Genomic DNA, 17,051 nt, shown 5'->3' on the forward strand with positions numbered 1-17,051 from the left:
CTGAATGTGTTTTGTAACAAATTGAGTAATTCATGTGGTGTAAGCCAGGCAATAAGATGGTGTTTGTACTTAAATGTACCAAAAGATTTGATTTGAAATTTAATGTAGCCAACCTAATCTAATTCAGTTTTTAGGCTATGGAATTATGACTTTATGACAACAGGTTATTAGATTCTGATAAGGCAATCCATTTATTACATAGTCCCTTAAAACAGAATGCAGCGGCCCAGAATATTGTTTCTGTGAAATTGGGTGGATGAAACATTAGAAACACCCTCAACTATAAATCAACGTTATTCAAATACAGTCTCTATTAGAAGTCTAATCTAAATTTCACCACTCTGGGCTAATTTTCATTAGACTTCTTTCTAAGTGTAGGCTATAGCTCTGTAAAGTTTCGGCTGGTGTGTTTTTCTTTTTCTTTCTTTCTTTCTTTCTTTCTTACAGCATGTGACACTAAGACAATAACAGAGTACACTTAGGCATCATAATGCAATTACAGGCAAGACTTTACTTTCAACTGGTTGAAAATAATAATACAAATAAATAAATACAAAATGTATATTTGAAATAATAATTTAACATAAAAACGGTATATGTGTCTTATTGTTTGTACTTTAGATACACTTTCTAAAATCAGTTGTGAAAAGTTCAAACAATGGGCGAACGATTCCCATAAATGTATAAATAGATAGATTAGATAGCCTAGATAGATAGATTTGATTGATCATTCAGATGATAGACTATACAGTGCACATCAGAATGAGATTCCGTTGCATGACTTAAAAATAGTGCAAAATATATATGCCTATTAAAAAAAGAAAAGTGTTGAATAAGCTATTAAAAATAATACAATGTGAAATTAAAAAAAACCCCAGCACATTTGCATAAATATATTGCACAGCAGTAGTTACTTTGTAAACTTGTAGAGTCGAATTTTTATTATGATCATTATTATTTTTATTTTATTTATCTATTTAAATTAAATTTCATTAAATTTTGTGCCGTCGAACTTTCTGGATTTCGTTTCGGTTGATGTGACGTACCATTTACGTAGTTTAATCCATGTGAGCGTGATGACGTATATCGCTTACGTACAACACATGTAACCTCACGGTTGCGTAGCTCGGCTGTGCTGCACGTTGACATTGAGACAGTAACCCGACAGAAAACACATCTCAGCTGACTCTAACAGGCGAGTTACTGCTTTGTTGCTTCTTACACTCTGCTGTGACTTATGAGATTAGACAGAATCTAAGAGAGACGTCCTCACTGTATTTGAAATGACGCATGTTAACAATATTAAAACCGAAGGAGACAGACAGCAGCTAACTTTAGCATAGTTACTTAGCTTAGCCGGATAATCATATGACTGAATGTGAATTGTTTCGTTTGATTTATTGTGTTTACTCAGTTTGAGTTGTTGAATAAGTGGGAGCAATGAAGAGATGTAGTGCTCTGTGTTAGTCAGGTGTAGTTGTTTTGAAGCTCTGACTATGAGGTTAACCAAGGATAACTGCAGACAGGGGAACATGTTAGCCTGTGTGATGTAAGCAGACTTATATCAGTATTGTACAACATTAACGTTATTACACAGAACGTTATTTACCTTCTCACTATGTTACTAGAAGTTATGTAGTTAATAAATGTCCTGATGCTTGTCTGTGCCTTGTGTAACGTTAGTTTGATAAGCACTTAGAATGGCCTCTGTGTGAGGAAGCAGTCATACCAACCTAAATGATGTTGCCCTTCAAACGGACTCCTTCACTAAGATAACACTGTGTTACATTGCACTAGTAAATACGTGTGTTCTCTGTGTTATCCCTGTACTATACTGTAGTATTTCCATGTGATGCTACTTTCTACATCTCAGAGGAATATTGTACTTTCTACTCTACTACATTTATTTGACAACCTAAACTAGCTAACTGTATATAAAGTAGTGTAAACTAGCTAACTGTATATAAAGTAGTATAAGCTAGCTAACTGTATATAAAGTAGTATAAACTAGCTAACTGTATATAAAGTAGTATAAACTAGCTCCACCTCCAGCAGCTACAACAGTAACATGCTGCTCTAACACTGATGCTTCACTATTAATAATCTAATGATGTCATATATAATAATATATCACTACTTTTACTGTAATACTGCATACTACATCACTAATAATACTGCAGTACTTTTACTGTAATACTGCATACTACATCACTCATAATACTGCAGTACTTTTATTGTAATACTGCATACTACATCACTCATAATACTGCAGTACTTTTACTGTAATACTGCATACTACATCACTCATGATACTAATAAATAAATTGGTACTCTTACTTTACTCTGAGTAAAGTATCTGAGTACTCACTCTGCCACTGTAGGTCTGACAGTGAGATCATTATTTATTTAAAGCACCTCTCTATCTGTCTCCATGGATGTCATTTCAAAGGCTGGGCATTGTTAGAAATGTTAGATATTGATGCTAGTGTAGTATTGGTTGCACAGAGATTTTAGGTTTTTCTTGCAAAATATTGAAAACAAACTCAAAACCATGTGTTACCTGTCTTATACCTTGTATGTGTTTGTCTCCACATCAGATAGAGCAGGATGGGAGCCTCCATGTCCACACCTGCAGCTCCTACAGTCAGAGCAGAGGCCATGATGGCTGCCCCTCCTCAGGGCTGCCCCATGCACCAAGAAGCCCAGCCTGTCAAAGGTGCTGCAGGAGAACTAATTCATTATTTACAAAAATCATACAATTTATGATCATGGATATTCAAACTGTGTTAACATATTTTAATGAGTGTGTCTGTCTCTGCTGTGTTGCAGTGTCTCCACCTTCAGAGTGTCCCATGCATCAAGCTCAACCAGTCAAAGGTAGGTGTTTACATGTGATGGTCAAATGGATTATTAACTATTCAGTACTACTGAAGCAGCACAGATCAGAACACACAGATAGAAGTAGATGATGTTAATATTATCACCTACACACATGTGAAATGTCCACTTCTGTATGTACCCAGTATGATGTTTTTGTTACTGCTGCTTGATTTCTGTTTCCCTTTTCACAACTACACTGTGACAAATCCTGCTACTTTCTTAAGGTGGTATTTAGGGCTGGGCGATAAACCCAAAATTTATCGATACCAAAATTTACGACGATAAACCGACGTCATTTTGCCCATGTCGGTATATTTGGTTTTTAACCTCTTAACGCACGCTGTTCCGCCTGTGGGACGGGACGGATGTTAGGAGGTAGCCACACACATGTTTTAAAATCCAACCCTTAAACATATATACTCATGCCATACATTGTTGGAAAGCTTAGATTCTCCTGATTCATTCAAGACCACTCACGGATTATATGGTTCCTCACAGCCGTAATAGTATTACGTTTTAGCTCGGCTAGCCCCTCAGCTAAGTGAGAAAAGCTATAATACCTACATACCTTCGAAGTCTTCCCTTTATCCACAACGATCATCTTATGACTCAGGACTTTCTGTACAGCTCGCCAAGTATCCATTCTTGTGAAATATGAAATCCGTTTCCATAAAACCGAAATACTTTCCTCAATATGTCAACATGTATTTAGTCCAACACGTAACGTAATAACACAAATAACAAACCATATACGGTCCGTTTACGTCATTTCCTGACCTGCACGTCCATCTCAGAGTACACGTGACTAGATGTTTACGACCGTGAGCCTCTCCTGCTTCGACACCACACACAAGCCAATCGGTGTTTAGGATTAGGCAGTACATGCCTCCAAAGCCAATGAGGACATGTGACAGACGACAACGTGGATTTGATTGACAGCTGTTCCAGCCAATGGAAGTATTCGGTGAAATGAAGTTTTAGCCAATAGTCTGAGGTTTCCAACGGTGTATGACACTAAGCTATCAAGTTTGGCTGTCCATAAACAAACTCCAAGCATAACCGGCGTGCGCCCTGTGCGTAAAAGAGTTGAACCATATATCATTACGCACTCAGCATTTTGGTACACGGTTGGTTCTTCTTCGACTTGACATACGAGTTATAGCAAAATAAACAGACAGATAGATAGATAGATAGATAGATAGATAGATAGAGGACAGTTCAAACGTCGAAGCAGCAGCTGCAGCGCCGGCTACGGTGGTACACCTGGTGGAGGAGGAGGAAGAGCAGCAGCTTGTTCCCAAGAAAAACGCGTCTTCAATCGTGTGGCAACATTTTGGTTTCAAATGGGAAGATACTGCTCAGAAAGATGTAAAATGTAAGTTGTGCAAAAAGCCAACGGCGTCACCAGCCAGGGCAATACATCTAACCTTGGAGTGGAGCAATTATGCTGCCACAGCCCCATCTAGTGGCCAAACTTTTTTTAGCGCACGGGGTGGTGGTAGTCAGAGCGATAGATATAACATATGTTATATCTATCGCTCTGGTGGTAGTTATCGTCCATTTATCGTTATCGAGGTGAACTGCTCAATATATCGTGATATTGATTTTAGGCCATATCGCCCAGCCTTAGTGGTATTACTGAAATTGGAACTGAGTCGTAGCAAGGCACTGATCAGTACTTGGATCAGAAGCAGCCAGCCTGTGATTTAGCAGAATGAAATCATGACATCACATCAAGGAACCTTAATCATGGTGCTCTTGTCTCCTGTAGCATCTCCTGAAGCGTCTCCTGTAGCCTCTCCTGTAGCCTCTCCTCCGCCCGAGTGTCCCATGCACAAAAAAGAAGCAGCCCCCGCCCACCAGGACCGGGCCTACGAGTTTGTCGAGTGTCCTATGAAAGCTGCAGCAGCCGCCAACAGTGACATCGACCCAACAAATATGGTAAATATGTCACATTTACTGTAGATCAGGGATGTTCAAACTATTCCATGTGTCTGCAGGGTCGTGATCCAACCATCAGTTGATTACATGAGTGAAGCCTGGTGTGCTCATGCTTGGTACATGAACCTTTATAGAATAGTTTGGACACCTGTGCTGTAGGGAGAGAGTGTAGAGTAGATGGAAATGAGCCTACTTTGGACAAAATTCTAATTCATAAGTAACAAACAACATGAAATTTTGGATAATGTGGATAATGTTAGCTGTCTTTGATTTGAAAACATGTATCTAAGTCAAGATATAATCATACCTGTTACTGAACATGTGATGGTGTAAAAAATACTACTAGTAATACTTTTTTAAAAAGCTCTCTTGGGGGGTGGGGAACATTTGTACATAGATAGATGGAAAGTTAAATTTAGGCTGGGTTTATTGTGTATATGCACCACTTACTTGGAAAGTGTAGGTAATATTGAAATGGGTTTATGTAGATTTTTATGTTTTTAACAATCAGGGAAATTCCTGTTGTTGTTGTGTGTGAGTGTATAATTAAAGACACAGCCTCCACAGCTGTAAACTATCATGCACTTATAGATTGTATTGAAGCACTTTATAACTGACATGTCTTGAGAAGGGTTCCTGCAACTGAAACACTGACTCCTTCTTTTTAATGAATCATCGTGTTGATCGTGTTGATTGTGTTATTGAACTATGTTTTCCTCCCTGCTTGTATCCAGATGCCTCCTCCTAACCAGGTGCCAGCTCCAGACCAGCCCTTCCCCCTGCCCGTTGTCAGAGAGGAGTCCACAATCCCTCGTCACGGCTCAGAAAAGCACTGGGTTTACCCGTCCGAGCAGATGTTCTGGAACGCCATGCTGCGGAAGGGGTCAGTTTACTGCGGGGCTTCCTTATGTCAGTTCATCACCAGATGTGTGCAGGAATGTAACAGAGATGTTTAGGGAGAGACTGTGGAGGGAGATATCTGTAATAATTCCACCTGATGAACTAACACTGACACATGTAAACAAGTTATTGGTCAGCAGTGATAAAGAGGTTGAACTTCTTTCTCTAGCTTTCCTCTCTTAAGCAGTATCACATCTCCTAGCTGTCCTCATTGATCTCTAATGTACGACTCTCTAATTGGCTCACTGTTCAAATATTATTCTGTTTAATATACCATCTTTATGTTCACAGTGTTACCTGTAGGAGGAAATATAGTAGCAGTGCTGAGGCAGTAAAGAAACTCTGGGTCTATTTTTACAGTGTGTCCTGTGTGTGTGTTGTACTGTGCTGCAGGTGGCGCTGGCGTGAGGATGACCTCGCTGCTCATGATATGAGCAACATCATTAAAATCCACAACACCAACAATGAGCAGGCCTGGCAGGAGATCCTCAAATGGGAGGCCATGCATGCAGGGTGGGTCATGAACACAATAAACAGAGCATAACATTAAATAAAACCAAACATATTCTTCATACACTTCACATACTGAGGTATTTAATGAGTATTGTGTCTTGTGTTTTTCTCCAGTGAATGTCCATGTGGTCCAAGCTTGAAGAGGTTTGGCGGCAAAGCCAAAGAGTTCTCACCAAGGGCTCGCATCCGCCACTGGATGGGGTGAGCTCAAACTTATCTCACTACACTTTAGTCTGTGCGTTCATGTTGTATCCATGTGTCAGCCCCGCTTTGTTTTTTTTAATCATTACTATATTATTATTTGTAGGAATCTGGTAAGAATAATTTTCACTCACTGCCAGATAACACACACAACAACACACAGGCATCCTCAATCCAGGATATACACTGCACTCAACATGCTGACTCAGCGGGACCCAGGTGGCTGGGGTGGGAGGGTCCGGACTCCTGACTGGTGTCCCATTCCTCTATTCTTCTTCAAATAGAGAGATGCTCCTCAGACCCCTCCTGTAGGTGTGGGGGCTTTTCTTTTCTAGATGGTATCTGACCTGCAACAGACCAGCAACCTCCTACGAGTCTGGGTGCAAACCTAAAGCAGGCAAGAGCAAGAGAGGGAGGGAGGGAGGGAGGGAGGGAGGAGGGGAGGGGAGGAGGAGAGAAAGGGGAGCACAGACAGACAAGCAAACAAACTATAAAAAAAGAAAGGGTTGGATAGAAGTGGAGAGAGGGAGAGAAAAAGTAAATAATTCTGTCCTGACTCATCCTGGTTTCACCCTGGCGCCTCGTTGTCCCTGAGACCCAACCAGAGACCCCCCCCCTCCCCACACCAACTACACTACAACTTTGACTTGTCCCCCCTTTTTTCTCTTCTCTTCTCACACACACATATCACATGTGCATCTCCTTTAAAACAAAAATGTAACTTATTTATTGTATTTTCTTAATGTTTCATGTTGTTTTTGTTTGGGTCACTGTCTGCTTCTCTTTGCTTTGTACTGTCCCGTGTCATGAGTGTTTTCCTGTTCATCACTTATCCTGCTCCCAATTACTGTTAATCACACACAGGATCTCTCACTAAATAAAGAAGCAGCTGATGCCACCATCAAACAGACTGAGCAGAAAAAAACAAAACAAAATCAATCCAGGATGTTCATTTCAGTCTTTACCCCTCATGTCCAATGATTGGCTGCTGTGTCACATCTGCACTGAAGCTTTTTCTTAAGTGTCTGTTCTTCACCAGCTCACATTTCCATTACAGCCACGACATGTTCTGCTTACGTTTTGTTTGTATTACTAGCAAACCTTACTCCTTTTTAATCAGTCTTATCTTTATGTGATATGTGATTCCTGGAAATCGTTTCTTCTTCTGCTTCAGATTCTGGTTGAGAACTGACATTAACAAACCCAAAGAAATATTTTGGCTCATGTCCCTATAAGATATAACATTGTGTTGTAAATACAGTCCAGAGTATAAACATACCTGTCCATAGAGGAAGAAAAAGGTGAAATCTCAAATGTCTCCTAAACAGCAGTTCATTTGGAGAAAGTGTCATCACGACATCATAACTCATCACGTTAATTTCTCCTCTCCTCTCCTCCGCAGCTATGAGCTTCCCTTTGACCGTCATGACTGGATCATCGACCGCTGCGGGAAGGAGGTGCGCTACGTCATCGACTACTACGACGGCGAAATCAACAAGGACACCTACCAGTTCTCCATCCTGGATGTACGCCCCGCCTTCGACTCTTTAGGTGCCGTGTGGGACCGCATGAAGGTGGCCTGGTGGCGCTGGACCTCTTAAAGGACTCATATATATATATATACACACACACACACAGATATTTAGGTGACTGTGTGAACTACAAACACATGCGGGGAATTGTGAAAGTGATGATCCTCATTTCTCCTCTTTGCCAGATGTGTGGTGCTGTGTAAAGAAAGTATCAACAGACTCGAGAAGAATAAAAGAAATGTTTTTAGCAGAACCTCACAGTTAGCCTGTAACAAGCTTTATCTGCTAATCATCATGATTTCAATGCAAAATTAATTTTGAGTTTTAATTGCAGTTGAACAGCGTGTGTATCTGAGCTAGAGAAGGTTTGTCTGACAGGTCACATATTCAAACTGCCTCTGGAGGTCTGCCCTCACTCTGCTTTCATTGCGTATGTAACAATAGGAACAGCTTACTCACCTAAAGGGACATTCCACCAATTTCCACCAAAGTTAACTTAACTTGTCATATAGAGCACTGCTCAGCCAATCAGAACAGTTGTATAATGTCTTCTGTGGCTTTAGAGGAGCTTTGTCAAACCTAAAGGAAAAAAACCCCTGATGACATCATAGTGATGTAATCTCAGTTTGGGTTTGTGGTTGACAAGTGTTTAAAAGTGTGGGCATTTACTTTGCAGGAAGGGTGTAATAATACTAGATGTTATCACATTGTATTGTGGGAAATGTAGGATCCAGTGTTTTTGGAGTTGATACTTAATAGTAATGAGAGTAAAGATGATTGATTAAAATAATTGTCCTTCTGTAATGAATCTCTGGTTACAGGGAGGGTGTAAGTATTTCATCGTTAGTGATATCAGACAAATGTATACTTTATTTTATTAGATCATTTGGCATCTTTCCTGGATTTAACAGTGACAGTAACTGCAGGAGAGAAGTCCCAGCCAGAATCAAACCATTGAACCAGGGATGATAAAGCATTGCACTCATTTGATATTAGACTCATGATGGCCAATCACTTGACACAGTTCATCAGTTTTCACACAGCTCCCTCTGGAGCCACAAAAGGCTTGAAACACACGGAATACCAGGAAACACACACTGATTTGGAAACATATAGGAATTCCCTTTTATCTGCAATAGTTTCAGTTTGCTTTAAATGCTGTAATAATTAACTTATACGTCATGACTCCAGCGGCAGTTTGAGTTCATACAATAAGTTTGGTTCTCTTCACCACAGTGATGCTTTTCATGAGTCTGTCTTCTCTCTGCCTTTGTACAGTGTATCTGCTATGACTGTATAGATGTAAGTACCACTGCAGTTCCATCCTGTCAGTCACTGTTGGAGAAACAATAGTTACTGTCTGTTTCACCAGCATCATCATCATCACTGGTGATAACGGTTTGGACAAATGAACTGTAGGGGTTTAGGGTGTTAGTCTAGTCTAAAGGAGATATAGTTATATTTTTGTAAAAGGACCAGGATGGATATCAGTGTCGCTATTGAATCCTGTAACTCTTATTTTCCTCTTCCCTTCTTATTGTGGTTAGTTTGCCCTGATGTGTCTTCAGTTGGACATCGGGGACAAGTAACAGATGATTGATTGCAGGTTAAATTGAAAGTCACATGACACGTCCATATACTGTATTACCCTGTTCTTGCAGTACTTAAATTCTGTATTTCACACAAAGGGATTAAAAAAAAGGTTAATCAGATAACATTTGCTTGGATATAAGTCACATCACCATTTGGTCTTGCATTGTTTATGATTTCACTGTGAAACATTTCAGCATCCAATTCTGCTATATTATATATTTTTGCTTTTGCTGACATTCAGGTTTTTATTTATTTTTGTCTGTAGATTTGTGGGATGCTTCTGTTCCCAGACAGTGTTTATCTCGAATGATTTTACTAGCTCTGGTGGTCTGCTAAACTATCAATAAAGCTGGTCCTTCTGCCTCTGAATACTTCTTGTCTGTCTCTTGGACACTGCAGTGTTTTGATCATCAGTCTGCCTCTCTGCCAGCCTCCACTCTTCTGCTTACAGGCTTTCCAGCAGATGTTGGGACCAGGCTGCAGGGATTTCCACGGATTTTGGGTGATCTAGTGGCTCACAGTCGGTGTTCCAGTTCATTCTAAAAAGTTCTGGGTGGTGTTGAGGTCATGGCTCTTTGCAAAGCCAGTCAGCACTTCAACTCTGCAATAGCAAAGCATTTCTTTTATGGGGCCTGGTGTTGTTTGCAGGGTCAATGTCACGTTAAAACAAGAAGGAGATCAAACTAAACAGCCACAGGCCTCCACTGTCCATACAGTGTGCTTCAGCACCATCTGCTGGACATAATGAAACATTGCAGCTGGTTACAACAACACTGACTATTTGAATATTTTGTGTCAGCTGTATTTGATTTCATAATAGTGGCTGAGAAAAGCAGATGTTGTGGGAAGCCTATCTGGAATGATGAATCTGATTAAACTCTTTCATGAAGCCAATTCAGTTTATTTGAGTAGACTAAAAGTCTAGTTTAGCAAATGCTTGGTTTTGACTTGGAACACACACACACACACACACACACACACACACACACACACACATTAAGTACAGATTACATCAATTCACAATAAGTTTGTTAAGATAAAAATGTACAGAGTAAAATACAACAGCAAAAATGAATCAAATCACTGCCATAAATGAAGTGCTGAGCTATAATGTACAAGCGCAAGAGGCAATGTTATTTTAAACAAGAGTAAACTTAAGTATCAAATAGGTGTGTTTATAGTATAGTACAGTATATGCCATTTAAAATGAGAGCCAGCGATAAATATACCATGTTCACTATATGGCTAAAGTTATGGGTCAGAGCTGTCGCCATAATTGAATTTAATTACTTAAAGTCTAAAGCTGGAAATGTACATAAGTCTGCTTAATAAAAACAGAATTATGAAACTAAGCAGAATTAGTAGTTAAGCACCTGGCTTATCCAGTCATTTTGCTTAAAGTTCCCTTCCAGATGTGTTTTAAAAAAACAAACAAAAAAAACTCTGATTTAAGTATTCATTTGTATCTAATGTGTTTTTTTCTTTCTTTCATCTCCTGCATTCCATTCTCAGTGTGTGTGTACTGGAGGCCTCAGGTCTCCACATCACACTTTTGTCAGTTGCATACTGGATAATGGTTGGCATCGAGATTTAAGGTGATCTCAGAGAAACTTCCCTGAATGTGAAGACTGAAACTCAGCAGCACACACATCATTCAGCACAGTGAAGCTCAAATATCATAGTGAAAAAACAAGACGTTTGAGCTTAATGAAACATTTAAAATAGGTCACTTTTGTCATTTGAGCACAGCATCATTCTCTTTTTTTCTAGTGGAATTTGGTAATATTTTTGACTTGGCACAGTAGGAGGTGTGGATGCTGTTGCTTTCTGCCCTTTCAATGACTCGTGAGTCACAAAACCTGACCCACATGTGTGTTTTGTGCTCTGTAGGCAGCAGGGGTGGGATGGGGAGGGGGTCATGGCTAGGGTTGAGCAAAAGAAGAGCCTGCACACCTACAGCACTTCATCTAAAAGGCAGTCTACAGCAAAACATGAAAATGAATGAAAGACTGTACCAACGATCCATCATAAGCTACTCTTCACAGAATGTGGATGAAAGATATCCTTTATGAATAAAAGATTATACTTTGCATTGCAGATGAGTACAGAAAAAGGGATAAAGTTGCTGTATCTGATCATTTTGACAGAAGTTGTTGTTTTACTGTCCAGTGTTGAGTCAGTGAGATGGATATGTTATCAGAAAAAGACACAGCCTATAATATTAATGTTGTATCATTTATTACAAATGATTATTGAGTACTGAGTTGGATCAAGATGCAATGACCATTAGACAGTTATTCTTAGTTTCAATTATGTAGTAATTATAATAACCACCACCATGCTCCCATAACATATATAAAAGTGTCCTAGAACAGCAAATTGAGACAAAACACTTAAATAACACACAGAAACAGTGAATTTGTCAGAAAAACATTTAACCAAGTCAAAAAAAGGTAAATAAAAGATGCAGTTTAGAAGCTGATCAGCAGAGGGAGGTGTTTCACCACAGTTGTAGAGAAACAGCACAATTTAAAAAAAGCATTCCACATGAGCAAAAACTATATTTTCTGCCATTTTGCTTAGTGTCTCATATTAATGAACACACTGCCTCCTGGATAAATATAAAAAGAATATATAAAGAAGTCTGACTTTATTCACTTCACATATCTGAAGGATTCCTCCACCTCATCTTGTGGAACTCTTCTCTCTGTTAAATCTTTACATGCTTAAATGAAAACACTCAGCATTTTAATGAACTATTCTTAAACAACCCACCATCACATATCAGGCACTAACTTTGGATAATCTATATTTTCATGAATTTGTCTGTTATGAAATGTGGTATTTGGAGAGAGCACTAACACTAGAGAGGAACTAACTGCTGTGATGATGATTCTAAAGGTATGACAAACTTAATAAGATTATTCTTTTTGCTTTTATTTTTTTAGTGTGTAGTATTTGTTTTTAGAGGGAAATGTTGATGTACATTGGTGAGGACTTATGGGATGGGAATGAGTTTTTTATAGCCTACTTCATTGACTATACTATTTATGCTTGTTGTAAGTGTACTGTTTGGTGGCTTATTGTTACTTGGAAAATGAGATAAAAAATTGGTGACAAAAATAAATGAAGAAAGAAAGAAAGAATGAAAGAAAGAAAAGAAATGACTAAGATGCAATAGATGAGGAATGTGTAGGTTTCATTAATTTTTATCACACATGCTTAAGTCAAGGCACATTGTGAACTACTGCTTGTCTCCATGTTCTGTGATTTTTTTTTTTTTTTTGCGTCCATTAGTTCAAACAATTAATGATGTTCCCTTTGTCAGTATGATAAATGATCATATAATGTATGCATTTGAATGTATTGGGTTCTCCATCACAGATGTGTAGACTACTTGTTGGTTTGGGTAAATGTTCCAATTCAGAGTCAACAGACAATAAACAGACAGTAAAAAGTAAATACAATCCAAGATCAGTATAAAAAATGCAGAATAGTAACACAAATGAAAAAAACTGAGGATTAAAAGGTACTGAGCTTAATATTTTTACAGATATAAGCCGGAGCCTGAACGTACAAGGCTTTAAAAACAAGAAGTCAAATCTTAAAATCAATTCTAACACTCACAGGAAACCAGTGCAGGGCAGCAAGGATCAGTGTGATGTGGTCTCTTCTCTTAAGACATGTGAAAAGCCTGGCAGCAGTAGTTTTGTATAAGTTGTAGTCTTTGGATGTTTCACCTACTCAGCCCTGAATAAAGTGTGGTGCAGCTGTCGAGTCCGGAGGATATAAAAGCATCGGTGACCTTTTCTAGATCTGCAATTTGACATTTGACAATGTTCCAAAGAGTTTCTTGTGATGTCACAGAGTGCTCGGCTTTCTCAGTCTTCAAACGCCCCCATAAATATTCAAGGGGGTTGAGGTCAGGTGACTGTAAAGGAAGGTCCATGACAGTGAGGACTCATCGGACTTCTTCGGTCTTTGAGTAGTTCTTGCAATGCTTTGAGGTGTGTTTGGGGTCAGTATGAATCCTTCTCCACAAAGATGCAAAATAGAGAGTGTAGCATGTCTGTAGAATGGAGTGCTACTTCTACTTGGTCAGGGTTTAGTCAGTTTAGTGCAAGTATCCAACTCCAGAGCAGGCAAAACACCCCCAGACCTGAATATTCCTACCACCGTGTTTCACTGTGGCTTTGGTACACTGCAGTCTTTCCTGTTCATCTTCCTACATTCATCCTTCTGTTACTACCATCAATCTCAAACTTGGATTCATTGGTAACTACAACTTCTTTTGGTATTTCTCAGCCCACCCCAAGTGTTCATCCTTGTTTCTTCTCCTGAGAATTGGTTAAGAAGCCACGGCTCATTCTCTGATACCACTTTAAGCCTTCTTTGACACTGTTATTGCTGATTAGAGTCTTGTGTTCTTTATTTAGTAAAGACCAAGCTTGATGTATTGATCTTCTGGTGGTGTGGTCACTTTTGGTATGCCTAATCAAGGCAGGAGACAACTGATCCAGGGGGTCTGCAGAGTGTTTTAGATATTCATGCACTGCCCCATTTAGAAACCTTTAGTCTAGTCATGATTTAACGCTGAGAAAGACTCTCCCAATTTGACTTCTGACACTTTCATTTAGTTCTGATGCCATGTTTCCCAAGCAATCTGCTGGAAACTTGAGGTACAGATATATTTATAGCAGGTGAACACTGGCTACAGGTTGAGTTAATGAATCAGCCTCCAATGAGTAGATCAAATCCACCTGTCATCTGAACACATGGTTCAATATAAGAGATACAACTGAAGGAAATCTGACCTTTTGTACAACGGAGTTCAGTTGGTCAGTACCACAAACTTGATGAAATCTGACCTATAAATAGAGCAGAATCTAAAATATTTCCTCTTAATTTAACATTTCATTACTTCTTTTGTTTTCTAAATGTTTCTGACTCCTCAAACATTATGTCTTGAGCTGCATCCATGATATAAAGAAGTACGATCCAAAGGTCTGTAAGTGTTGGCTCTGCTCATTTTTATTGAGGATGATGTGAGAATTGATTTCTGTGGACTTTGGTTAGACCAGTATCAGCATGCACTTTGCATTATCCAGTAGAGATGGCATAGAATCTAAGCCAGACTCATAACTGTTACAGCTCTTGTTTTACATCTGTTAATGCCAGTTTGGTCTTTTTCAGGCCAAAAAGTAACCGCTTGTTTCAAATATATCGTCACTTCATCAATTTAAAGTATATTTGAAAATTTGTTCTGATGTGATGTGAGGATGGCTGCTCCTAGCTAAGATGGTAAATGGACTGCACTTATATATATATATATATATATATATATATATATATATATACATATATATATGTATTCATAACCCTCCTTTCTAATTAACCTACCACTCAAAGCACCAATTCACACACATTCATACACTGCTGTCAGGATCTACCATACAGGGTGCCAACCTGCTTATCAGGAGGAATATTAATGAGTCACACACACTGATGTCACAGCCTTCAGGAGCAATTTGTAAACATACAGTATTACTCAAAATGTCAATCCATCCCTTTAAGACAGACGAGCTGATACTACATGTGTGGGTGTATTTTTCATTATGCATTAGCTCGTATCTATTACAGGCTTTTGAATCTTAACCATCTCTGTCAGTGCCTGGAATTTTTTATTTCTCATGCCTCCGTCTAACCATGGATAATGGGAATTTTCTCCCTCTTTAATATGATTGTTGACTGTTTACTTTGCCTAAACATGCCTTATTTATTTCTACTCCAGGTAGTTATTTTCTCTGTATCCTGAAATCCCATTACGACCTCAGAAAATATCAAAAAAAGCACAGACTCAACGCTCCCAGTCTAAAGTGCACATATGGCCGCATTGAATTTCTGATCAGCTGTGGGTTATTCATGTAGGTGGATGGAGCGGGAGCTGAAAGCGTAGTGAGGGCGGCGAACGCAACATGTCTTCTGGCTGCTGCGTTGCATTCTGGTCTATTAAGGCTGCTGTCAGTGGAGAAGCTGGTCTCTCTGCCTCCTGACTGATGGATTCCTGCCTGTATGATTGCCCAACGTCAGCGCAGAAGGAAAACATCGCTCTTTAAATCTAAAGGGGGCTGACATCTGACATTTACCGTCCACACTGGAGACATGATGTCTCAACATGACGTCTCATTGCCTGTAATTGGCCAGTCATCCAAGGTATTGAGAACAAAACAGATACTGGATACATCATACATTGCTGCAGTTGCTTTTTTTTGTTTTGGTGGATATTTCCTTTAAACACATGAGTGTGTGGGTCGACCACAGAGCCATGTGTGTGTTGCCTGAAATAATATGTGCATGTTGATTTCCCATGTGTTCCAGGGAGGCCAGATAGCTGCACAGCACACAGCAGATGTCCAAACAGCCCCTGGCATTCTGTGTGAAAGTCAGACATTTTATCATATCTGCTCTCCGCAGTCCCCATTTCCATACCAAAGAAGGGCCTTTTTAGCACTGTGTCTGCCACCGGCCACCCGCTAACCCGCCATAACCCAGCTCTGCCCACATGTCCGCTCCCTATCAGCGCCAGAAATCAACTTGTTAGAGAGGGACGCTGCTCTGTTTGCTGTTTTTACATCGACAGGAGTGTGTTTGCAGGCTTATCAGGTAATCACTGTGAACATGCAATCATTTACATGTCTGCTGTTTTTTTCTGTTGTGTGTGTGTGTGTGTGTGTGCGCGAGTTCTGCTTGAGCTATCATTTTCAGCACTGTATTGATTCAAAGCAGGCTGAAATGGAGAGGCCTACGTTTGCTTTCAGGTTAATCTGAGCCATTATAAATTTCACATGCTTGTTTAAATAGAATCATGAAAGCAAATCATGCAGCTGGTAAAATCTTGGAGCCACAACAGTCAGAACGAATGCAGGGCAAAGGCGACCATCATTTGGAACATGATGGAACATGTAATTGTAATAAATTATAGGCAGAATGCAGTTTACAGCTTTTATTGTCACATTCACAGCAACACCAGGCAGGCAAATTTGGCTTGTTTGGGCTCCAATTCTAAATAGTGTTTTTTTTTTAAAAGGAGAAAGAGCACAGTGTGTAATGAAATATAAAAATACACACTTTAAAAATCCATTGCAATATTGTGAATATGTTTCACATTTTAAACAAGTAATTCCAGTCTTGTGCCAAAAATCAGGAAATGTTCATTTGTATGTGTAACAGTAACAGTTTTACCACAAGGAAAGTCAGGACTCCCTTAATACACAACATATCTGTCACTGTCATTCCAATAAAACTATTTCATAATCTTCTTTGTCAAATAAGAGACTTTTTTCTTTTTATTGGTTGTCTGTCTTCTCCCAAGTTTTTGTTTAGTGTCCTCAAATGAGTGAAACAGCACCCCCTGTGGGTTATAACAGCTGCAATGTCAGCTGGTGATGGTGAAGATGGTTAAACTTGATTTAAAACAGTAGAGAAGTATCA

At 39.3% G+C, this 17,051-nt stretch overlaps 1 protein-coding gene across 1 annotated transcript; it reads left to right on the forward strand.

Annotated features, from left to right (window-relative positions):
• The first annotated feature begins 2,594 nt into the window (after nt 1-2,594).
• Nucleotides 2,595-9,923, forward strand: LOC128382596 (holocytochrome c-type synthase). The gene is made up of 7 exons (XM_053342598.1): nt 2,595-2,716; nt 2,830-2,877; nt 4,652-4,821; nt 5,556-5,704; nt 6,115-6,234; nt 6,349-6,435; nt 7,838-9,923. The coding sequence occupies exons 1-7, from the start codon at nt 2,608-2,610 to the stop codon at nt 8,034-8,036; spliced, it is 882 nt and encodes a 293-aa protein (XP_053198573.1). The 5' UTR covers nt 2,595-2,607; the 3' UTR covers nt 8,037-9,923.
• Nucleotides 9,924-17,051: the final 7,128 nt, after the last annotated feature.

This window comes from Scomber japonicus, chromosome 21 (genome assembly GCF_027409825.1).
Source record: "Scomber japonicus isolate fScoJap1 chromosome 21, fScoJap1.pri, whole genome shotgun sequence".
In the NCBI taxonomy this organism is placed as follows: domain Eukaryota; kingdom Metazoa; phylum Chordata; class Actinopteri; order Scombriformes; family Scombridae; genus Scomber; species Scomber japonicus.